This window comes from Haplochromis burtoni, unplaced genomic scaffold (genome assembly GCF_018398535.1).
Source record: "Haplochromis burtoni strain Fernald_Lab_line unplaced genomic scaffold, NCSU_Asbu1 Contig_28, whole genome shotgun sequence".
Classification (NCBI taxonomy): Eukaryota; Metazoa; Chordata; class Actinopteri; order Cichliformes; family Cichlidae; genus Haplochromis; species Haplochromis burtoni.
The window spans coordinates 557439-581653 of record NW_024582389.1 but is presented as its reverse complement, the minus strand read 5'-3'; the positions used below and the strand labels follow the sequence as shown (position 1 = coordinate 581653).

General features: G+C 41.4%; 2 protein-coding genes across 5 annotated transcripts in view; one reads left to right on the top strand and one right to left on the bottom strand.

The window, feature by feature from the left end:
- The first annotated feature begins 3281 nt into the window (after positions 1–3281).
- chac1 (ChaC, cation transport regulator homolog 1 (E. coli)) lies at positions 3282–4978 on the top strand. The gene is made up of 3 exons (XM_005917623.3): positions 3282–3941; positions 4085–4120; positions 4233–4978. The coding sequence occupies exons 1-3, from the start codon at positions 3771–3773 to the stop codon at positions 4614–4616; spliced, it is 591 nt and encodes a 196-aa protein (XP_005917685.1). The 5' UTR covers positions 3282–3770; the 3' UTR covers positions 4617–4978.
- Positions 4979–7481: 2503 nt separating this feature from the next.
- The window catches only part of ino80 (INO80 complex ATPase subunit), a 38845-nt gene continuing 22111 nt past the window's right edge, over positions 7482–24215 (bottom strand). For all 4 annotated transcript variants that reach the window (XM_005917621.3, XM_005917622.3, XM_042219110.1 and 1 more), the window contains 10 exons: positions 20011–20138; positions 14992–15086; positions 14507–14579; positions 13865–14023; positions 13646–13748; positions 13472–13560; positions 12179–12334; positions 11422–11593; positions 9668–9883; positions 7482–9050 (listed from right to left, as the gene is read on the bottom strand). In XM_005917621.3, the coding sequence (XP_005917683.1) occupies positions 8842–9050; positions 9668–9883; positions 11422–11593; positions 12179–12334; positions 13472–13560; positions 13646–13748; positions 13865–14023; positions 14507–14579; positions 14992–15086; positions 20011–20138 (1400 nt within the window). In that variant the 3' untranslated portion in view covers positions 7482–8841. The remainder of the gene's footprint in view (positions 9051–9667; positions 9884–11421; positions 11594–12178; positions 12335–13471; positions 13561–13645; positions 13749–13864; positions 14024–14506; positions 14580–14991; positions 15087–20010; positions 20139–24215) is intronic.

The following is a 24215-nucleotide window of genomic DNA, read 5'->3' as shown; positions in this document are numbered from 1 at the left end:
AAAGTGCCAATCAGGAGTTGAAAGTTGCAGGTTGTCTTTCTTTTTATAGCTGGAGCTCTTGTGGTTTGTTAAAATCCTTAAGTGGCTTCAAACAGCATGAGTTTGTTGTTGTTGGCCTATGTGTCCTTGCCCTGCCCTGTTGAGGTGAGCCTGATCCAAACATTGATAGTATCGATACCAACCCTGGTATCGGTATTTGTATCGGATCAATACTAGCACAATAGGATTGATACTTTGTTGCACTATGAAAAATGTCTAAAACTTTTTCTGTTCAAACATCACGTTTATTCTAGTTATAGCCTACAGCACATTTAAACAACAGAAGCTGACGCAAAGTGCTTTAGAGACAGACATATGTACATTCAGGGTCTCCAAAAACAGTTTCAAAATACATGAAAAGCTGAAAGATGTGTTTTACTGTGTTAACTGAGTACTATGCAAAGTAAAAATCACCACAGTGATTTAGTAGTTATTAAAATGTGTTAAGAAGTTAACAAATTGATGATGACTCAGCTCATAAATAGTGACACACTGACACACACTCTCCCCCACTTAAGCTGCCTTTCTCGGTTATACTTATCAGCATCTGTATCTGTACTGGTACTGGTATCTGCAATGCTGGCCCTGTATTTACTTAACATCAGAGCTATACTAAAATTTGCAGTATGGAGCAGCACTACTGCCCTTGCCCTGCTATTATAGCTGTCTCATTAATTAACACTAGGTGTCAGTAAGAACCCCCCCCACACCCCCACACACAGGAAACAGGGGATCAGTACATGCCAACATAAAACCTGCAGGAACCCTTATGTTTAACTTAAATGCCACACTTCTAGAGCAATAAGCAGATCTGCTTTTACTTGATCTACAACCGACCTTTAATCAAAATGTGAACCAGTCAAACACACTGTACAGTTTATTAACACACACCCTCATCTAAGATAAACATGCACTGATCATAATTCCTTCATAGTTTACTTTTAGATCCAAATCATCTGTTCTAATTACCCCCTAACCTTTTATCTAACATTAGTAGAAGAATGCATACCCTGTGTCACTGCATATATGTGCGGGGAAAAAATAGGGGTCGGGAGGTTTTACTAGGATATCAGGACTAATTAAACATGTATGAGACTGTGTCAGCATGAGGCTTGAATGATGATCTTAGATTGGTTTGAAGGCAAAGACAAATGAATGTATGATAAACGGACGTGTGCAAACATCGGAGAAGTGGGTGCCACTGAAGTCCTTAGCAGGCAGTGGTGAGAGCAACACGAGATAATGTAGCAGAGAGCTTGAGAAGTGGATGAACATGAAGGCACAATGGGCTGGAAGCTCGTGCATGCAGTAGCTTTAGATTTATGAAGAGCTGATACAGTGGCCTGGCCTCTTATCAAGACAGGTAATGCCAGCTATTTATAGATAATCTATGTATTGAGCACAGATGAGCCTCTGCTATAACTGTATATCAGATCTAACAAGAGTGGTGGGCATTTTTGTGCGTTTGATCTGATCTGAGGCTGGATCTTTCTGTGCATCCCATGTCTTTTATTTTGTCTTGACGGAGTTCCATGTTTTAGCTGTGTTGGCACTTTGCCATTTTCTTTCTTATCTTTTTTAACAGGGTTTCAAATGCATTTTAAATCTTACATGAAGTAGAAACCCATACATGCTATTATTTTGCAGGAAATCCAAAGAAAACACACTTGATTATTACAATATATATGAGGGAATCTGTGTTTAAATAATTCAGAAAGATTATGCTTCCAGAGTATAACTGCAAGAAAAGCATTGAATCTGGTTACATTTTGGAGTTTAAGCTAGTAGGCCTTTTGGTGATTGTAACCTACAATCACCTGCTGTACCTACACAGACAGAAAGACAATCAAAGCTCAAATTAACATGTTATGGTGTCGTAATGGGTCCCAATTAGATACATAATGCATGCAAAGACTGACTTGAAAGTTGAAGTTATCCAGTGAATGGCCCACTTCCTTTTTGAAGGCTCGACTTGGGCTAAAGCCTATCTAGGGTGAAATACACCCTAGATACACCCTGGACAGGTTGCCAGTCCACTGCAGCGCTAACACAGGGAGACAGACAACCTTTTAGGCATACATACACACCTACAGCAAAATTTGGAATCTAACATGATCATTTTTGGACTGTAATAGGAAGTCGGAGTAGAGCGCGCACAAGCAGAAAGAGAACATGCAAACTCCACACAGAAAAGCCACAGCTAGTTGGTGGATTTGAACCCAGGAACACAGAAGAATAAGTATGTAGGTAAGTAAATAAGTAAATCCTATTAATTTATATATGTAATATTAATACTTATAATTGTATATATTATATAGTTATATATATATATATAATATAATATATATTATATATATATGATTTTTCTTTATTTTAATTTTAGCCACCATCAGTTCACCCCACAGTGACACACTGCTTGTGTATTATCAAAAATTGAAAAGAGAAAAAGAAAAAGAAAAGACTAATACATACCTAGTTTACATAACATAACCTGTGTGCTTTTTGTAAACTTTGAATTGATGACCACTTGAAAGTAACTGTGATCATTTAATCAATATAATAGTGATACTAATAATTGGTTCATTTGCAGCTTAAGTGACTGTATTTTTCCAGGAAGCCACAAAGTGAAGTCAGGAACTCTGACTTCTTGAGTAGTGGGAATAAATCATATGTTTTCTCTCTTACACATGTACATCCATGTAAGGTCCTGTGTAACTTCCTGCTATACCAGATGTGGTTTCCATCTCTCCTGTGTAAAGTCATATCTTTCAGTTAGAATAATTTATTTGTGCTTTGTATCAAAGTGAAGCAGTTGTTTATGTGCTCTTTTTACGTGGTTAAATAAAACGATTCCTATAGGGAACCTCCTATAGGAACATCTGATGCAATGCCTTGGTATGTTGCTTGGTTCCTGCTGAGGCCCTGAAACGCTTTGCGAAGTTGCATCAGCCGTATGAATCGCTAAAGCTTGTGAAGAGAGTGACAACGCATTGGAGCAATCACAGAGTTATTTGTTTTGAGTGACAGTTCATCGAGCAATCGCGTTAAAAGATGGCAATGCCTGGCAAGTCATTTTTAACCAATAGTGTAACGAATTTGTTTCCTAGTCCCGCCCTATTTGGCGCACCGAAATCTGTTTGGGCAAACGGGGTAATTTGGTAACGCCCCTTTAAATATGATTGGTGTTAAACGGTAGGAGAGGACCCGCCTACGTCCTGCGGACTCTATAAAAGTAAGATCCCCGCTTCGCCATGTTATCGAAGAAACGCGTCAGACAGACCGGTACATCTTGGCGGGTATATTAATACCATCTGGGCGTTAAACGCGGTAACATCTGTAAATCCTCGATCTTTTAATTCGGTTTTTTTTTAAAGCCAACCATCACCAGCCGGCAAGCAGCTGGCAAAAGCGGGTTTTGTCTTTTTTCGACATTGAGCTAAGGGCCAAAGCGGCTGCCATGGATTTTTAAGGCATAATGTGGCATCTCTAATGCAATGGCAATGCACAGTGCAAGGCAAAACAAACAGCGAAATTCCATCTTCGCAACTGCCAAGCAGTTGGGCTCAAATACCGTCCGCGGTATACCTGCGAGCCAACCGGTACCTCTGCTCCTGGACCGACGGAAGCTAACGCTAGCTAGCTAGTCATCTTAGCTGGTTTAAAACAAATCATTCAGGAAAAAAGATCCATTCATTCATTTGAACGTCGTCAAAACTAACGATCCAAAAACAATGAAGCCTCAAGATATCATCGCCGGGAAGACCAGCCTGTGGATTTTCGGGTACGGGTCGCTGGTGTGGAAGCCTGACTTCAAATATCAGAGGAGCAAGGTCGGTTACATTCAAGGCTACAAGAGACGCTTCTGGCACGGAGACAACTTCCATCGTGGGAACGATGAGTTGGTAAGATGGGCCATATGTTTACTTGTTAACGGGAACATCATTAGATTGCTTAGGGTGGGATGATATATTGAACAGCTGGGCTCACACTGCATCAGGCGTTGTCCGTGACGTGATTCATTTATTTTTTTTCTTCTTCTCTGCAGCCCGGAAGAGTGGTGACGCTGATCGAAGATGATGACGTAAGTGGAACTTTCTGCTTCCTATTGGTTTACAGTAGAAAGTGCAGTGGAGTTTCCAGTCTACATCAGTTAATTGAATGATGACTTAATATGTTTTCATCTTCCTCCACAGGAGACTACTTGGGGTGTGGCGTTTGAGGTGGCAGGCTCACAGCTGGAGGAGTCCCTGAAGTACCTCAATGTGCGAGAGACGGTCTGCGGAGGCTACATGACCAAGATGGTGGATTTCTTCCCTGAGGGGAAGGACCAGCCTCCGGTTCAGGCGCTGGTTTACATTGCCACCTCCGACAACCCTCTCTACCTGGGCCCGGCCACCTCGGAGGAGATCGGTGCCCAGATTGCAATGTCCAGAGGGAAGACGGGCCACAACTTGGAGTACCTGCTCCGGCTTGCGGAGTTCATGAGGAGCAGTTGCCCACATGTGGAGGACAATCACCTGTTCTCCATCGAGGCCACAGCATTGACCATGGTGTCTTACCTGTTAGCAGCACAGTAGCTCGTACCCTTTGTTTCACTAGCATGTAATGGAAAGAATACACTACACATGAGGCTCTGATCTGCCATGTTCTACCTGTGTTTTACATTCTGTAGCTTCACATCCTCATCACCATCCATTGTACTTGAAAAAGTGGAAAAAAAGAAGGGTAGCTTAATACAATCCCTACAATGTTCACTGTAAACACTGTTCTTCACTAACTGTTTTGATTTGTACGGTGCAACTTCCGTCCAATTCAGAAGGTACTGCTGTCGCTCGTGGTTGAGTGCGTTGATGTGTCAAAGAATAAATCTGACTCTGAAAAGTTGCTTGTGACAACTGAGTGTCAAGTAAAATAAATACCAATTTAAAAAAGTGGAAAATGACTGTTTTTTTTTGTGTGTTATTGCTGCAACAGAAACTGTTTGTTTAAATGAGCTGTGGCTCATTTAAAAGAAAAAGGCTCTGTTCTTGGTCAGGAAAATCTGGATGTATCAAAAGTGGCAGTTTAATGAGTGCACAGCAAAGAGATGTATTTTAAAGAACTGATTTAACCAGAAATCCTAAAATAAAGTGCACTAAAGGAGAAACTGTTTCTGTACTGCATTTTCCCAAGGAGTATTTTGTTTTTTTTCTTTTCCCCTCCTGTTTAAAAACACTAAGCACTCAATGTGAAGATTGCAATTGAACCAGCTGACAGAACTTTTTCACACCAGCTAATAACCTGTGGTGAGGGAGGCTTTCAAGGTGTTTGTGTGCATGTCATAAGAACACAGACCATGAGGGTCTTCTCTTGCCAAGAAGCAGCTTTTCTGACATGCTCTTGGAATAAAAACAAAAAACAGACGTGCTGGTTCACATCTGGTTTGCAGACTGTAACTCAACAGCAATGTTCTAAGAAGTCGGTAAAGCTTTTTGAACAGGTCTCCTGAGTGCACATATACAAACATACGTCAGACACACCCAAACATTGGCCGGAGCAGCTTGTACCCTGGATGTGATTCAAGTCCAAGAGTCTATCTAGGTGAAAAGGCTTATATAACTGCTGACCGGGAACAAGCCCAGACCTGGAAGTCCTGTGTTTACAAGTCTGCCCCGTGGTCGTGTCAAGAGTGCACCAGGAAGAACACACTGCAGATGCGCTCACCGAGATGAAATCTCAGCAGGGTGACATGAAAACGGCGACATGGGTCTCAGGTGCATCTTTGTCAGTTTGATCGCCTCTCAAATGGGTTGTTTTTCTGTCATTTCCTTACATCAAGGCTAAGTTCTTCCAAATGAGTTTTCATAAACAGACCTTACAGATAGTTTCTATTTTAAGTGCCAGAGGTTTTGAATATCTTATCTCTGAGATATACGTTTCCCTCCCAGTGCAACGAAGCTCAAAGCTCCCTGTAGCACAAAAAAACCCTACATTTGGCAATCTTTTTACAGTCGACTTCTTTAATAGTTACTCCAACAAAAACTGCCCATGGCGAGGTCTGCCTATTATTCTGAGCAACAGAGATCTAATTTCTTGGAACGACTACAGTAGAATAGATTAAATGTAATTTTAAGCTTGCTGTAAGGACCACCCATTAAATTAGGGTTGAATGTGACCCTTGGCTGTATAAGGATGTCTTACTAATGAGATTACAGGTATAAGGTTTAGTTTTTCTCTGTAGAGTTGTTAATCGTACCTTTATCTTTTTTTTTTTAAATCAAAAACATGTGAATTTTGGTTTCTGGTCTCTGAAGTCCCAGTTTCCAGGTGTTTTGGTGAGTTTATGAATCTATGATTGTGGGATTGTCAGGAGATGCTGTAAAATCACTTTCTGGCTGAAGGAAGAATACAGAGAACCTTACAAGGGTAAACAAGCAGAGACATAACAAGAGGGGTGCCAAACAAAATGGTTTTAAGAAAAAGCCACAGGTGAGAAAACATTTGTGTGATAACAGAAACTGCTGTTTCTGAGCTTCAGATGTTATATTTAAATAAAGGGCTGAAATGAATATTGTTTGTATCTATAGCCACCAGGGAAATAAAGCGTGCAACTACTGAGAAACTGACATGAAGATGTCAGTGTTCTATCACTGTTGTGCTGCACACAGATGTTTTAGTTTTCTGAGAGATGGCAAGGCATGTTTCTCAGCTGGCAAAGTGATGTTTCCACCTGGCAGTAGTCTACTAATATGTGACCACCCATTTGTGGAAGATATTAAGTAATATGAAGCTTTTATGAAATTTGTGGCCTTCCAAATCTCATTAAGCCCCCATTTCAGCTGTACTTTTTAAACCTAGTACTTCTACAAGCAGAATTATTACATTCTTGGTCCTTTATTCCATTTCTTTTCTTTGCCAGTGCAGATTCCCTCCACTGTTGCAGACCTGAAGTCCGCAACAGCCTCACAGATTGAGAGGCAGGGTACACTCTGGACGGGTCACATGGCTAACACAGAGAAAGGCATCCTTTCACGGTCACATTCATAGTTAAAATCTATTTAGAATCGCCAATTAATGTAACATGGATGTCTTTGGATTGCTGGAGGAAGACAGGGTACCTGGAGAGAACATGCAAACTCCAAACAGAAGCCACGGCTGGCTGGTGGGTTTGACACAAGTAAGCAAGCAAAAATAAAAAAATTTAAAAAAGGAGAAAAAAAAAAGGGCTTTTTACATAAGAATGTGTACTTTTTTTAAAGTTTCACTTGGTGACCACTTTAATATAACTGTGATAATTAATTAATATCAATTAATATTGATAGTTATCATTTTTTACCTTACAGCCTATTTATATTTTTCCAGGATACCATACAGTGAGTTAACCCTCGTGAAGCAATGGGTTCAAACCCAGGACAGTGCTAATGTAAAAACCAACAAACAAACAAGCAGCAGAATCAAACTGCTCAGATTTCGCCATCTTTTATTTTCAGTTGACTCCTGTTAGTAAAATGACAGATGCATTTCTTCATATGTACATGTGACTTATAAAAATAGTCAGGCAAATGAGAGAAAAAGCCAGAGGAAATGTCGCTTTCATTCATCATTATGTACAATCGATATAGAACATTGCATTTTATTCACGCTATAAACACAAAAACAAACCCATTAGAACAGATGTAGTGCTCAACTCAGGACACTGGTGCACACCTTTTTTTTTTTCCCTGTTTTTTTCTTTCTGAAACATGAATGACATCAAAGAGAACCACAGATTTGTCATCACAGAAAACAATTTTGGAAAAAGTAAGAAAAAAAAATGGCTCTAGAATTCGCAATTTACAGTTTACAGGTGAAGATTTTTCCGCAATTTTCGTGAATCGCCTGTTTTTAACTTAAATAACTTAAAACAACCAAAATAAATGTGAATCGATTCATACGTTTAACATTAGCAGCATTGCTTTATCAATCAGTACCCCTTATTTTAGTAGACCTTTTCTTTCTTTTTTTGTTTTTACATTATTTTCCCCATTGGACACAAAAAATAATCAGAAATTTTCCATTTCCACCTATACATGAACACATTTTATGGATACAGTTTTAACTGCCTGCCTGTTGGTTTCAGTACATCTTTCATTACAAAAATAGGAGCTTTAGTACAAAAGCTGTTTGGTATGGTGGGTTCACATTAAGCTCTGTAAAATGCAGACTTGTCCACCAGCTTTGCGCTGAACATATCTACAGAACAATTAAATAACCAAATGTGCATGTAGGAGAATCAGTAACACAGAACAAAAATCTAAATAAAATAACAATTAAAAATAAAAAATAAGGGAAGACGTGGCTCAGTGCATTTGACAGGAACTCCTTTTTCTCGCTACCCGGGCAAATCCAAGGATCTGAAAAGCCCTTTGAGCTACACGCCTTTGGGTTTCCTGTCGTCAATAGTAGAATACAGCTTGTCTTCTCAAAAAAGCACTTAGAAATACTTCTGTCAAAATTAAAATTAAAATGCTCAAGGCAGTGTTTTTGTCCACTGCTCTGGACAAACAAAAAAAATAAATAAAACTAAATGAATATAAATGAACTAATGCAGAGGCTGGTTGAGGCTGTACCTTTAAATTGTTGTGGTTACTCTAGCTTCTATTTAGTTGCTGAGCCAGAAGGGAGAGCGTGGTCCTCCAGGTAGTGAGCCTCAGTTACTATAAATACTCTTGTTTATTAGTTTAGGTGGGCGGGGAGGGGGCGGGGGGTATCTCTGGGAATCACAGTGAAGAGCAGGTCAGTTATCTGTCAGGGCATATTAATACGAATATGCGTACACATGTATCATCGAGCCCCAGGACCGCCAGGACCCTTTCCTTTCCTGACTGCTCCGTGGCTGCTGTGGTGGTGGCTGTGGGCCAGCTGTTTGTGGGGGCTCGGCGTGGAGGTGCCTCCTTTGGTCTGGGGGGAGGAGCTTCTGCTGAGGCTAAAGGCAGGACTGGTACCAGACCGGCCCAGGGAGGTCTGCAGAGGGCTGGATGCAGAGAGGCCCGCTGAAATTAGGGATAGGAAAGGATGAGGTTATTTATCATGTTCAAACAGCCAGTTCAGTAGGACATAACTGGCTTGTGTTTGTTTTTTTGCAGTGATACCACAACAAAATACATCGGCCTCAAAAAACCAAAACAAAAAAAAGTCTCGATTAGACATCTCTGGGAGAAGTTCATAACAGTGTCAACTGTGTGGCACTGATTGGAATGTGGAATGATTATGGACTCTAACAATCTTCTCCTTTGTTACTTTCTCTTGGCTTAATGTATCCATAACAGGAACCAGTAAGGTATTCATTCAGTGCATTCATTTTGGCTTGAAAAGAGATGACAAGCTGTAATCTTGTGCATGGGTAGTAGACGTTTAGCTTGCAGGGAAAAGGACAGATTTTAAAACAATACTTTTTAAAAAACTGAGTTACTCTTGAGTTAAGAGTGCTCATTTGAAAATATGGATGTATGAACATGAGAAACAGGACAAGCATGTTTGTTGTGACATCAACAGTCCTTAGGAACATTTGTCCAAGAAATGCATTGACAGGTAAACAAAGCACACATATTCTTTTTGATTTCTGGACAGCCAGTGCCTGTGCATAAAGATCCGTACAATATTTACATACCTTTCGAAACACTGTAGCCATAAGCAGCATAAGCTGCTGCCGAAGCAGCTGCCGCGCCTGCCATCGCTCCTGCCATTGCTGCTGCACTACCTGCAGTTGACTTACGCCCGCGTCCTTTCCCTCCAGTCTTGGCACTGCCTCCAGAGCCTTTAGGCCGCCCACGACTCCGCCCGGACCTGCCTCTGCCTGGACTGATTGTGTCCGAGGCTGAAACACCTGAACACCACAGGCAATAAAAGGAAAAAATAGTAAAAGAAAACTCTTCAGTATTTTACAGTCAGGCGGGAATCAACATCACTGTCAGAGACACTCAGTTTGGTTTGGCCTTGATCCAGTCTTTCAGAGTCTACTGTGGTCATTTCTCTGCAACATTTAAGCGGAATTGCACATTAATCACGGCTCATCATTACTGTAAGTGCTGGCTCAAGCAAAAAAAAGGAACACTCTTCTCATTTTCCATACTGTTTGCACAATCAGAGCCAGAGTGGTGATGTACCTAATCCTCCAGTACCTTGTCTTCTCCCTCTCTGACTCCCCACATCCCACCACTGGTCTGCATTTCTCTACACGTTTCACTCCAAATACTCTGGATTACAACCTCCATATGTGGGGAAAAAGGCCCTACTCTATCACTAACACCAAAGCACACATGAAAACCTTTCATAAAATTCCCCACGCTTCCCCCGACCTTCAGGTCTAAATTTCACTCTTCTTTCCTTTCCCATTTTCAAGTTCACCAGTTGATTCTTGATTCTTTGCTTTCCATCTCATCTTCCAAACCTTTCATTTAAACATCATCTACATCTCTGAAGGAACCAACTTTCTCCCAGCTTGCTGGCTCTGGTTATCACTGCGCATCAATAATCTTGCTGGCAAGCACCTCTTAGCATGGCAGCAAAAATTCCCAACAAGTTTTAACGAAGAAGTATGGATTTAGGAGAGATTATCTTGCCGCAAAAATTCCAAAGTGAAGATAAAAGGAAAAAACATTCACCATGTATCTTGATTTCTGAGTGCGGCCGAGCCAAAATAAAACTGTTATAAATGTAAAACAAGCAAGAAACGAGCTGCATACAGCTTATGAGGTAAAAAGCCACTTGTCTCAATGGACCCCAGCCTATTAAAACACAAGGCGAGATAGCAGAGAGAACATAACAAGCCAGCCTTCTACGTGCAGTGATGACTTTCATGTAAGTCACACTAATTTGCTATTCTAGCAACAGTAGAACAAGATAATAGTCTCATGGAAAGGACAGATTAGGTTTTATTTGGCAACTCCACACTTGGAAGAGATTATATGTACTTAGATTATTTTTAGTTAGGACAAACCATTAGGTTTCTGATAGTGTATGAGATACGTGGCTGGGTGGGCTGGCTGTTTAACACTGCCAAAAATGCATTGGCTAAACAACCAGAGAGCAAGAGAGACCTCTAAAGCCTTTATATAGGAAGAACACAACTTTTAGCACCATTTACATACTTTGGGGTTAAGTGACTGTCTTTAATGCTACATATATGCTACATATTTATTTGGAAACTTTGAACTTTAGCTGCTGATATCACTCACTATACAAACGGATATGTCCTAAATTCAGAGGTGGGGAGTATCAGTAACAAGTCAAATCTGGTCTTGATCTACAGCAAATTTTCCAGGGACACCAACTGCAGAGCAAGTCTATGCAAAGTGCAGAAAAACAAAGTATACTGCTCTACTCGCTCCATGAACGATGGCTAGACTGAAATTGTTTTCTCACCATTCATATTGTCAGAGACTGATCCAGACACAGAGGCGGGTGAGTTGGTGGCACGAGACTGAGGCGCGGAAGAAAGCGGATCGTCCACGATGACAAGCATGTCGCTGCTGCTCTCATCCGCGTCGGCATCAGGAGGTAATGAGCCGGGCTGGAGCTCGCTACTTAAGGAGATCTGTCCATGCATAGGAGTACAAACAGACATACATACAGGCTGCGGGTCAGCACCACAAGGGAACGAGGAACCAGGTAAGTACAGTAAAGGGCAACAAGAGGAACAGTCCGAGGAACAGAGAAGAAAGGAAAGGAAAGGAAAGGAAAGGAAAGGAAAGGAAAGGAAAGGAAAGGAAAGGAAAGGAAAGGAAAGGAAAGGAAAGGAAAGGAAAGGAAAGATTCAATGTGCAGGGTATAAAAGTGACAAATGGTTGGGAAAAGGTAAGATGGACAGAAGAGTGGATCGAAAGAAGAGGAAAGCCGGAGAAGAGAATATAGGGGAAGAATTAATAACCCAAAAGAAACAAAAGATAAGAAAAGAAAAGGGGAGGAGGATTAATAGCACAGCATGCAAAGTAAGATGGTGAGTTTGTGGATGCAGGCCAAAGAAGCCTAATGGAGCAGCCACAAGTCATCACATTTAACATAAATCTCATCCCTTTCCCGCCTCATCTATGACCTACACTTTCACAAAAGCCTTTCTCTCTCTTTATCGCACACATGCACACACCATCCATCTCTTCTGTTTTTCCTCTGGATCCCTCACCTCGCTGAAAGGACTGGGCATGGCCGAGTCCATCTCGACGCTGATGAACGAGTCGTCTCCATCTGCCGACAAGTTAGAGTTGTCTGCTGAGGGGGCGTGGGAAATGACCAGGTTCACTTCCTTTTTCCTCTTGTTCTCCAGCTCCTCATTCTTCTTCTGAAAGGTAAAAACAGAAACGAGAACAGGAGAGGGTATTGATGAAATCAATTCTGCTGAAGTAGGGGTGTGAAATTATTTTTTCCTCTAAAACAGAATTAACCTAACTAGTATATATTAAACCAGTGGTTTAAGCCACTTATTGTTAGAAGGCTTTGCTATGCAGATGACACCCAGCTATATCTATCAATGAAGCCAGATGATACAAAATAACTACTTAAACTGATGATCTCTAAATTCAGATAAAACATAGGCTATTGTACTCTTATTATTATTTCTTATTATTAATTATTAATCTCTGACTCTCTTCCACAGTGGGTCTTTTGTCTTGTCCTATCCCTTCCCTTATCCCGGACCTGTCACAGCAGATGGCTGCCCTTTCCTCAGCTTGGTTTTCCTTCCTGGTTTCTTCCTGTTAAAAGGCGGTTTACCTTCCCACTGTCGCCACTTACATACAGGGGTTAGGTTTTCTCTTATTAACGGAAAGGTCTTTATCGTACATTGTAAAGTACCGTGAGATGACTGTTGTTGTGATTTGGTGCTATATAAATAAACCTGAATTGAGTTGAACTGAATGCGCTGACAGTCAGTTGCATGGCATATACATTTTCTGTTCAGCTCTTGAGTTCAGAGCAAGACAAAACTCAGCAGCCACTGACCAGATTGCCATGAAATCCAGTATGGATATGATCCCCAGAGGAAGATATTTAATGATTTTAGATGAACCTCTGACCTTCCATCTGACCCTACTTTAGTCACTGACTATCTCAAACTAGTGACCTGATTTCTGTCAGATTCACCAGCTATGTACTGTATAATATCTCAAAGGAATAAGTCATAATGATTTCAATGTCCCCTCGACCCTTCCTGCAGCTTGACTATCAGGTCAATGTTATATTATGTTAGACAGAAGAGAGTCTATCGTCTAACAGACAGACTACAGTTTTCACTCTTGAGCTGAACACAAAACTTTCTGTAAAAGTTTCTTCCAGGACTCTTGTCTCCTTATCTTCCTACCTTACAATTTCTTCCATTCCAACTTTCTCTCTAACATTTCACATGTGTTTCTACTTGAAGTATTCTACATATTCCACTCCACATCCAGGCAGCCACCAACTCAGTTAATCAGTTCCATACCTTCTCAGCATACTTCTCCCTCTTCCTCTTGCGCTCCTTCACCTTGCTGCTCTCCTCTTGCTGCCTCTTCTCCTCTTGCCTTTGGCGCACTACAGAAAGAGACACAATGTTTGTTTTCATATTTTCCTTCCCCTCACAGTGAAACTCTAACATCTGCCCAATCAAAACACTCACATTTCTTCTCCAGCTCGTCATCGTCCAAAAGCAGGCTGACCACCTCTTTGGGTTTGAGCGTGTCTGGCTTGAAGTTGCCTCCAGAGATCACTACCCTTTGGATCTTATTACAGAAGACCATTAAAGCATTAATCACCTCTGTTATTAATATGACCATTATGCACTTGTGTTATTTTGTTGTTGTTGGTTTAAAAAGAATAGAGGATATTTTTGACACACCTCGCTCTTTTCCTTGGCCCGCTGCAGTATCCTCTCCTCGATGGTGCCCTGACAGATGAGGCGATAGACGGTGACCTGTTTGGTCTGACCCAGCCTGTGAGCCCTGTCCATGGCCTGTTGGTCCACTGTGGGGTTCCAGTCACTGTCATAGAAGATAACCTGCACAGGAAAAAATATATATGTCATAATATTTTTCTCTAAAATTAGGATATCCATGTTTACCACATTGTCTAATTTTTTTTTTGTGAAGAAAGCCTGAGCGTGAAACAGACACTCCCTTCTCTGCAATTTCGGAGACTAATAACAATGACGTGTTTTCCCAAGTGAACTGCCTTTTAACGTGACAGATGTCCTGTGTTAACAATCGCTTCACGCTCATTGTCATGAAAGCTAATTTCACTCGAACAAGGCTACAGGGAGTTTATAGCGAGACATGTTAATAAACACTGACATTATCATTTTCAGAGGCGTGTTTACCCCTACTGATTACATACACAGTCATGCTCCTTAGTCATTATCCAAACGTATTTATTTATGCTGAAACTGTGTTTCACGACAGAGAATGTGTGCTGCCCTGGATATAGACCTTTAGTAAATGTTAGTGCTATTTAAACTATGATATGGTATCAATAAGGGGCTCACAGTGTCAGCAGCAGTCAGGTTAATGCCAAGCCCTCCGGCCCGTGTGCTCAGCAGAAAGACAAAGATATCCGTTCTGTGGAGGGCAGTGAGAGAGGAGTGGGGGTGGAGGGAATAGAGGAGGGGGACAAAATCAGAAGATATCATTCCCAACTGCATCTACAGCACAAATATCCACATATCATGCCATTAAATGAAGTTGCAATGTAAGTTAAGAATAAAAATGTCGAGCTTAAGTCCTGTATAGGATGTGAAATGTGCACCAGTAGTGAAAGTCCTGCAACATAAAGCAACTTCAATAAACTCCAATAAACTTCAAACTCTTTTGTCCTCCAAAAAGAGTAATGCTGGCGCCTGAGAGCTATGTACTAATGCAAACCAGAGAATGTGGACTAAACACACCCATATATATTTCGATGTATGGGTGACGTCTTATTTCATGCATGCACAACCACTTGCACTCTAGGTCGTATTTTATCTTTACCCACCGACTCTGGAAGTCAGCCACCATATCCCTGCGCTCAGAAATCTTGGAGGATCCATCGAGGCGCATGTAGGTGTGCTTGCGATAAACCATGTACTCCTGGAAAGATGGGACAAAGACAGTAAAGAAAATAATTACTAATAAATAAATAATGACTCCTCATTTATTCTGGTCTTTCACAGAGCAGAAGGTTGGCTTACTTCCAGTATGGAGGAATATGTAGATATAGAATAACTGATTCTAATTTTCACAACATCTTTTGCTTTATTTTCATAAAACCTATAACTAGAATAACTAGATCTGCATCAAGTTAATAAAAAAAAAACAACTTAACTCTAGGATTAGCCAATATTTGGCATTCATAGATCGCTCTCACCACTGATTTCGAAACCAGCGAACCAAAGTTATCCAAACTTCAAATCCAAACTTCAAATCTCAAACTGTTCTTCAGCCTCTGCTCTGGGGATCGCAAGCAGCAACTACACACTGAATTTAATAAGCTCTCAAATATGAAATTCTATTCTTTCTCTGAGGAGTGGATAAAGCCTTCAGCCCTACTTGTTAAATTTCAAGGGTCAAGAAATATTCATCTGTGCTGTAAGAATTTCTTTCTGACAGCAATTTTGTGTCCAAAATCCCAAAATCCCACATTTCTTATGTGCATTCGCTGGAGTTGAAACCTCAATCCGAGCCCAGGGAGGCATTGAGAAATCAAGAGCTTGATATTCTATCCCCCCCAAAGTCTGCTAAGCTGCGCTGTGTGCGCCTGTGTGTGTGGGTTTGATGGGAGGAGCTCTGAAGTCAGAGCAACAGCAGTGATGAGGTGACTCGCTGAGCTTCCTTTGAGCGCTGCCCTGAACTCGCGACCTCCTCGATGAAACATGTCAGTCCCCCCTGAACCAGTCACAATAAATGGCCACACATAACAACTCCCCTCACACAGCCATTATCAATGATAACGATGATTTGAAGCTATGTTTTCTATGACCCCCTCCAAATCCCCTTTCACGACACCCGGGGCCCTCAGTCCCGGCAGGGCCTGCCCCCTCATCGCTCTGAGTGTCTGGCTCTGTTCCCAACAGCCCCATCTGCTCTAACCGAACACTACATTAGGGACCATTAGGGCAGCGCTCGCCAAAATGCTGCTAACCTTGTTGAATTGGGCTTTGGTATCTTGCCAGCACAACGCTGCTGTCTTTCTAATCTCCATCTAAATCAGCAGAATCAAAGTTTTAGAAAAGTTACACCTGAGAGATCAAATTCCTCTGCAGCCTTTTTGTGGTTTACACTTGGAGTCCTGGTTAGTTGCAGCATGCTTTGGATTTCTTCCAAGATGCCACACTGAAATATAAATCCCAACAGCTGGCAATTTTCTACAATATTCTGATCCAGTTTGTGCTAACCGTAGGTGAAAGTGTGATATTTCTGCAGTTTTTCACTCATTTTCTAATGTATTCCTTTACAAATGTTATAAATCAAGCACTAAGTCGGGTTGGCCTGACTGGACAAAATGTTTACTTTTTTCATGCAACTATCATCGGCCCATTATGAACCACATATCGCCAAAAAAAACAAAAACAAAAACAAAACAAAACAAAACCCCCCAAACCCCTATGTTCCCTGAAGTTCACGACGCATGGGAACACGCAAATTTGTTTTAAGAATGCCCGATACTTTTGTATCCACTCCAATTGCAATTTTGCTGTTTCTTTCAAAGTGGCTCTGGGAACACAGGCTGTTCCCAACTTCCCGTTAAAAATGAGTCCCCACAGTCAAGCAAATGCTGTTAGATTAGTGTGCGTGGTCACAGACTGTTCCTAACCCAACAGCTGTAATAACTGAAAAGAACATGCTGTGGCACGATAATAAAACAGAGTCCACTTCAGAACTGAGCTGGGCTTAAGACTGTTATGTCTGCTGTCAGTGACATGGTACATACAACACCTGCCCAAGACCACAGGAGCAGCAGAACTTCACTGACCTTAACTATTAAACAGTGTTTCCAATTTTAGGCATTAATACAGATGTGTGAAAAAACACTTTGTAAAACATCCTATGTCTATGCACATTTCTTTTTGCATGTGTGGATGAATCATTCTGCAATTACAAAAATGCTATCTGGCATTGGCTCCTATGCCAGTCTGTCGAGTTTCTCCGTGTTCGGTTTCTCATGGTGACTGCAAAAGCAGATCGTGTTGGCTTTTTTTCCACTTAATAAATGTTTAGCCACAGTTATTTAGCATTAAATTAATGTAACACTGAAGAGAGAGTCTATACACAGATTGAAATAGCAAAGAAAATTAGAATAAATATATAAATGACCACATTTTGTTTCACAGACGCAAAGCATATTGCCACTGAGCGGACAAATCAGTGTGTGCGCGTGTCATTAAATGTCTGGGGAGGGTGTGTGTGGCAGGCTTCTGCAGGCTATATGAAAACTACATCATATCTTTGACAGGTATCAACACAGCAGTATAAATCACACCTTAGCAGAAAGCTCATTGGACCTTTCTATCCCCCTCTAGTACAGCATACTCAACTCTCAGAGTAAGAAGTGAGCGACCAAATTGCATTGAGGAGAATGAAATGCAGGAAAAATGCAATCTCTGGTTCACTACAACAGTTCAGATCATTTTGGCTTCAAAAATAGTTCCACAATATTACAGGAGCCAAATGACTGCAGTAAGTGTCAGCAAGCAAGAACATGGACTTTGATTAGCTACTGCTAAAAAGTCGCATGTATAAACAGAAAACCAGTTCAGACAAGGACAAGGTGATGAAACCTGCAAAACTATTCATTCATCAAAACCACAGTGTTAACAAACACGGTAACTACAACTCCACTCTCTGGCTTTTCCTTCTGTGTCACAGGCTGTAGAGTTTCTATATTTGCAATCATAGTGTGCAGAAACGTACAAACAAACTGTCATAATATGTTCCACAAAATAATCTATGCAGAAGCCGTGCTTTTCATTGAATAATAGGTCACTGTGTGTCACTCCAACACTCCAAGACAATTTCCCCTCACACCAAACTAGTGATGGCAGCTGGCCGCCCCACCCTGAGCCTGGTTTCTATTAAAAGGACGTTTTTCCTTCCCACTGTCGCCAAGTGCTTGCTCTTAGGGGGTCGTTTGATTGTTGAAAGGTTCTCTGTATTATTATAGGGTGTCTGCTTTACAATATCAAGTGCCTTGATGTGATTGCTGTTGTGATTTGGCACTATATAAATAAAACTAACCTGAATTGAATTGAATAATGAACAAGGGACACCTGAAAGGCAAATTGCATTACTTCATTTACAGACAAAATTCTATTCTGGTTTGGCAGCAGTTCCAAGAGACTGTGGGCATTTCCCCTCATTCCTGCATTTTAAGCTTTGCAGACTTTGCAGTAAAATGATGTCTAAAAAAACTCAGCTTAAATAGGAAGGCAGTGACTCCGTGGTCCCGCTACACTATCAGCTGCTGCCAAAGAAAGCAAACAGTGTTATTTTTCTTTGGGCCACCCGAATCTTAATGATCCATCAACTGACCGCGTGATGTCACCAGAAGAACCGGCAGCCGACTGGTGATGATAACAATGATGATAATGACACAGATCAGCATCAGCTTCTCCCGCACTCTCTCTCTTAGTCAGAGACTCACTTTCAGATAATGAACTCCATCTGCAGATTTATTTATTTTTTTAGCTATGACCAATGACAAACATGGAAAAGGAAAAAAAACCACTGAAGCCAAATTGGGTGAATGTATGATTTCATCCGTGATTGCCTTGAGCCCATTAGCAGAGGAGATGCTGTCATATACAACCTCCCCCTCAACCAACGCCCACCTCCCATTGCATTATGAGGTCACTTACACACAATGACTTCTGTGATACACAGGGCGCTGTAATGTTGTCTCATTAAATCATAGCTAGAGGGAACGACTATAGGTGGGGCAATCAGTGAGAAGAACACTAAAGCAGAATGACTAGCCAGCATTATCAAAGCCATCTTGAGCTTTCTCATCACTGCCGTTTTCCAGTGGCCTTTAACACGAGGCATTCTTGCTGTTTTCCAGACACACAGGAAGACGGTCCTTAGCCACCTGGGCCAGGTCCATCTACCATCAAAGCATTTGGCTGTGGAACCGGCTCTGCACTGTGTGAATAGGGACAGAATGACATCATGCGAGAGGCTTTTGGCTCCATAGTGATGTTTGCAACAAATATGGAGGCAACAACAGAGTAGTGCACCGAGGCTGTCGACACATAATCACTGTCAGGGCTGTGTTTCAGCATTATATTCCTGTAGGGAGAGCAGTAATGCACTTCGATCTTCATCTTGGATTCCAAACTGACAGCCTCTGACCTTCCAATAAGATTATAACTAACTAAGAAGTTGAAAAGAAAAACATGCATGTGGGTAAAAGTAATACGGGTTCATTTATCAAGCTCAAACCGGGAAAAACGGATTTTGTGATCGTTTATTTGTTCCCACCTTTTCCTCATCCATCTACCTTTGTCTCGGTTTTCATGTTATTTCCTTCTCCTCTAACCCCAAAGACCCTGCCACTCCCATCACCCACTTCCCCTCCACTTCCCCGCTTTCCTTATTTCACCCAGTTATCCCTCCCATCTGGCTGCCTCCCCTGCAGATGAGACCCCTCTAATTAGTCCTGACCTGTTAATTAGCAGTCTAATGAGTGCACCAACGAGGGACAGGCGGGTGGTTTAGAGGTGCTGTAGCGCCACACCCCAACGGTTACACTGCTCGGGTGAGGAGCTTAAACAACTTACTTGGAAACTTGGAATTGATTTATGCGGATATCTAAAAGATTTTACTCACCTTCAGGTTACATATTACTGAATGGAATTCAGGACGTTACTTTTTCTACACTTAGCAATACTGTGAGGGTAACTTATAAATAGAATAGATATGAATAGAGCGAGCAGAGCTGTAAAGGCGCAAAGGTAATGAAAATGAGGAATAAACTGTTCTATTTATAGATGTATGCCGTGTATGTGTGCTTTTATACCTCAAGCAGGTCTATCATGCGAGTCATCTGAGAGTAGATGAGGACTCTGTGTCCCTGAGCCTTTAGTCGACTCAACAGGATATCCAAGGTGTGGAGCTTTCCACTTTCTGTAATCAGGCTTTCCTTATCTGAAAGAGGGAAAGAAAGTTTTACCACACAAACCACCTGGGTGGCAACACAGCAACTTTTCCATGTTACTCTCAGAAAGTAGCTGTGTGATGAAATCACATTAATCACTGAAAATATTTAGTGAGTTGACACAATAAAATATCTGCTTACTTACAAAGTTAAAAAAACAAACTCCAATCAATTCAGAAGTTAGATAAGACTCTTGAATAACCCTTTTCACCAGAACAGATAGAGCTGGGGGTGACCGTTTAGTGACCATTTAAATAAAGCCTGTGCCCTGATTGACTGTGCTGTTGCTGAGAGCAGAGAGAATTAAGGATACAATGAATAAGAGACAAAGTGAAACTCTGAGGAAAAAGTGATTTACACTCCATTTTAGACAAAAGCACAAAAGGTGAACAAACAGGCCTGGCAGTTGGTCACGTTTCTGTTGATACCACATCAGGTATTCGCTGGCCTTCAAATGATTTACCGACAAGAGCAATGGGAAAGAGGGGGGTGTTCTGACCCTGGGTCTGCTGCTGAAGTGGTTTCCTCGATGTCCAGCTGATGAGGAATTAACGTCATCTGACACAATGGTAGAATAAGGAAAAAGCTGTGCCTGCATTCGACCCTGTGACAGGCACACGATGGTGTTTGACCGAGAGGTCGTGGCCCTGAGTGGGAAGAACCTAAGGCCAGGTCCAGTGTCAGGGGACAGGGTCAGGTCAGGATTAGAAGAGAGTCCCTATGGGAGAGTGAGGCTTGACCGTCTTACATAAGAGGTGGACTCCTGTCCCCCAAGCCCTTTTGTGCGCTGCAAACCTGGGCTTACAAATATTTCCCAGCGTTATTTCTTCACTTTGCTTCGGCCATTAATTCAAAACACATTCTCCAAAAAGCAAAAAACAGACTGGGATACCTTCAAAAAGAATAGCCTCCTGGAACATATTTGAAACATGCAAAAAAAATTGAAATATACACCTGTGTTAAAATGTACCACAGACCCACAATCTCACATAGATCTTTTTTTAAGGAGACCTTTCTATGCTAATTTGTACTTGGACTGAACCCTGACCTGTGACCTTTTAGTATAACCTTCTGAAAAAATGTCAGGCCTGGCAGAGGTGTTAAAGAGGAACTAATAGAACAGATGAATAGGTGAAATGCTCTGGGGAAGTATTGGAGAGCTCACCTACAGGTCACTGTGGAGTGGTGTCAGCCTGTCAAATACATCCAGTCCTGGTCTCACTCACACTCACAACCTACAGCTCCTGGGAACACGCTGGCAAAATTTGTTCTGGATTAAATTCATACATGTCTTTAATTTCGCTTGTTGTATTTTTCTTCTGGACAGCTGAAAAGCTGAAAAAGGTTCATGTTTTCTGAGGCGCGTAGCTTTTTTGTCAAGTATCCTGTATTTTTTTTCCATTTGCAGAAAAGAGGATTATGCAAAGGTTTGTGTGTTGACCGGTCAAAAAGTTGGCTTGAACATGAAAGAGTGAGACCACAGTGGAGTTTGCCACGTAGAGGAAGAAGTGCAAAATATCAAAGAATCACGTAGGAGAAACGCAGACAATGGCTGCAGTGAATAGTTTTGTTTTAAACAGTTTCACTCCACTGCTAAGAATTTCATTGTATAACATGACTACCGTCTCCTTTGCAGCTAGAGCAAGCTTAAAGACGATCAACAGCACTTGCATAAATAAGAGTAGCCCACATTACTGGTTTTTCCATGCATGGCGTAGATAGCAACATGTAAATGTGGGTCTGCAAAGCTCTACGTAGCACCTACGCACTACTAACGCAGTATCACGCAAGTACTTTACGCCATCACAATAAACAAAGAAGTTCACCAACAACACCTGAAACCAGCTCAACTGAAAGGAAGGTCTTATAAAGAGACATTTTAAAGAAGGAGACATGGAAAAAAAAAATCTATAGGAGACTTCTCTAACAGTCAAACTGGAAAGCATGTGAGCCAACCGTGCTTTTGCTACACCCACAGTTTCAGCTTTGTAGAGGGCGCATCTAGTCATTATAGAAGAAAAGATGTATGTGTACTGCATGTTTTCACAGTTTATCATACAGGCTGAATTAGAATGGTACTTGTTCAGTGCTCTGGTAGAAAGAAGCTGATAGTTACTGCACTGCTGGCTGAGCTGTTAAAAAGCTGTAATGTTATGAAGCTTTGCACATGCATGGTGTGTGTAATGGGTTTAGCTGAACATTTTAAATATACAGCTGTTATGTCCTGATATTAGGTACGCTCTCTCCTTATTCAGACAGAGGCTTCGAAATACCCAAATAGCTGCTTGGGCGCATTACCAAGATGGCTGCCAAAGGGCAAGACTTGCTAGAAAGATTTGGTTAGCAGGATGAGCGTTTTATCTCCTGTCATTATGTAAAATTAAAGGTGTAACAGGGGTCTACATTTAGTAAATGACATGCGTTCTTCCACATTAGTATCTTTTCTCATTATATTGTAAATACAAAAGAGAAAACACCTACAATGAATTGAGCTAACTCACAAAATATTGAAAAATTGTGAAATGACATAGGAAATGCTTTAAGGAGGATAATGAATGGCTTAAATAATACACCTATAGCTAAAGGCATTAAAGTACAACTGAAGCAGATTCGATGTGACACTTTATTTACTCTAAAATAGGCAGTTGTGCATTGCTGTGGTTCTATTCGGTTTGTACAAAGAGCCCAGTGCACCGCAAACCATGAGATACACAATGTACCCTTCCGTGAAAGGCCTGTAATTGGCCTTGGCGTCAAGAAAGTGAATGGACTGAGAAAGTAAAAGACAAGAGAGGCCGGCATGCAGCAGATTAGACATGCAGAACAGAAAAAAAATGGTCCAGACAGAGAGGGACAGACGGAGAGGAAAGGGGGTCTGTGGTGGCTCCGGCTACAGCGAAGCTGGATTAGCCTGGTGGTGGTGGCGGTGATGTTGTGGCTGAGATCAGACAGGGCCTCCCGGCCGCAGGTGCCAGTCTAACCAGGGCCGCTGCTCAGTCAAGGGCACTGACTAACACTTGCGGGCCACGCTGCCAACCACCCAGGCGCAAAACCACCACTTGGCAGAGACACAAATACTCATATAAGACAACACTGCTAAACCCCTGCTACTGATCTGTTTCTGTTTAGGAGATTATATTTAAGCCTCCAGACTCCAGTGTCATGTTTTAAGACAGGTTAAAAGCCCCTATCTGAGGATTTTTCTGGCCAAAGAGGACTAAATGTTGCATGTACTTAAACTAAGTCTTGAATGGCATTAACAGGCAATGAGAAAATCCCATATTAAACAGTTGGATACTATTATTCTTGTATACAGAGACGTGTCAGTCACAATAATCCTTTTGTTTATGACTGGATTATGAGGGAGACCATTAATAGGGAAGCTGCTCTGCTCCTTAAGAAAGCAACCTTCTGGTGTTTGATGACAGCGGTGACCATGATACAGCATTTGGTAGTTGCTTATCAGCATCACTTGATCATCACCATATTGAATTCTGAGTTGCATTCATACACAGAGAAATTATTAACACAAAGACAATAAAAAAGGAAAGAAAGAAAGGCAAGCAAGAAAACAGGCAGAAAAAAATCGTCCCACAGCAATGTGGCTTATAGAGAGGTTGCCGAGTTCAAGCATTTAGTACTGCATTGAGAAAACCCCAGTTTCATATTGCTGCTATACTCTATAAAAGGGAAGCCAAGAAAATGAATAATTACAATTTGGGAGGACTTTGGTGGTCTGTCTCATTCCAATGTAACACTTATGCTTACATTATAAGCTACATGTGGTGGCAATGAAATGCAGGACCACTGCCCTTAAGCGTGAGCAAACTGGATATAGTAACTACGCATGTACCATGAATTATGGACGGTTTGGAGGAATTTAAATGAAAAGGTCGATACAGCTAAAAAAAAACAAAAACCAGTGTGTTGGCTCGAAAGAGTCACTAAAATTCATTGACATAGCAACAGCAATATTATGTAGCTGATTGCAAACAAAGAGATCATGTCCAAATATGTTGTGGTGTGTAGATCAAATTGTGGAGTAAAACTGAAAGCAAGAAAAAAAA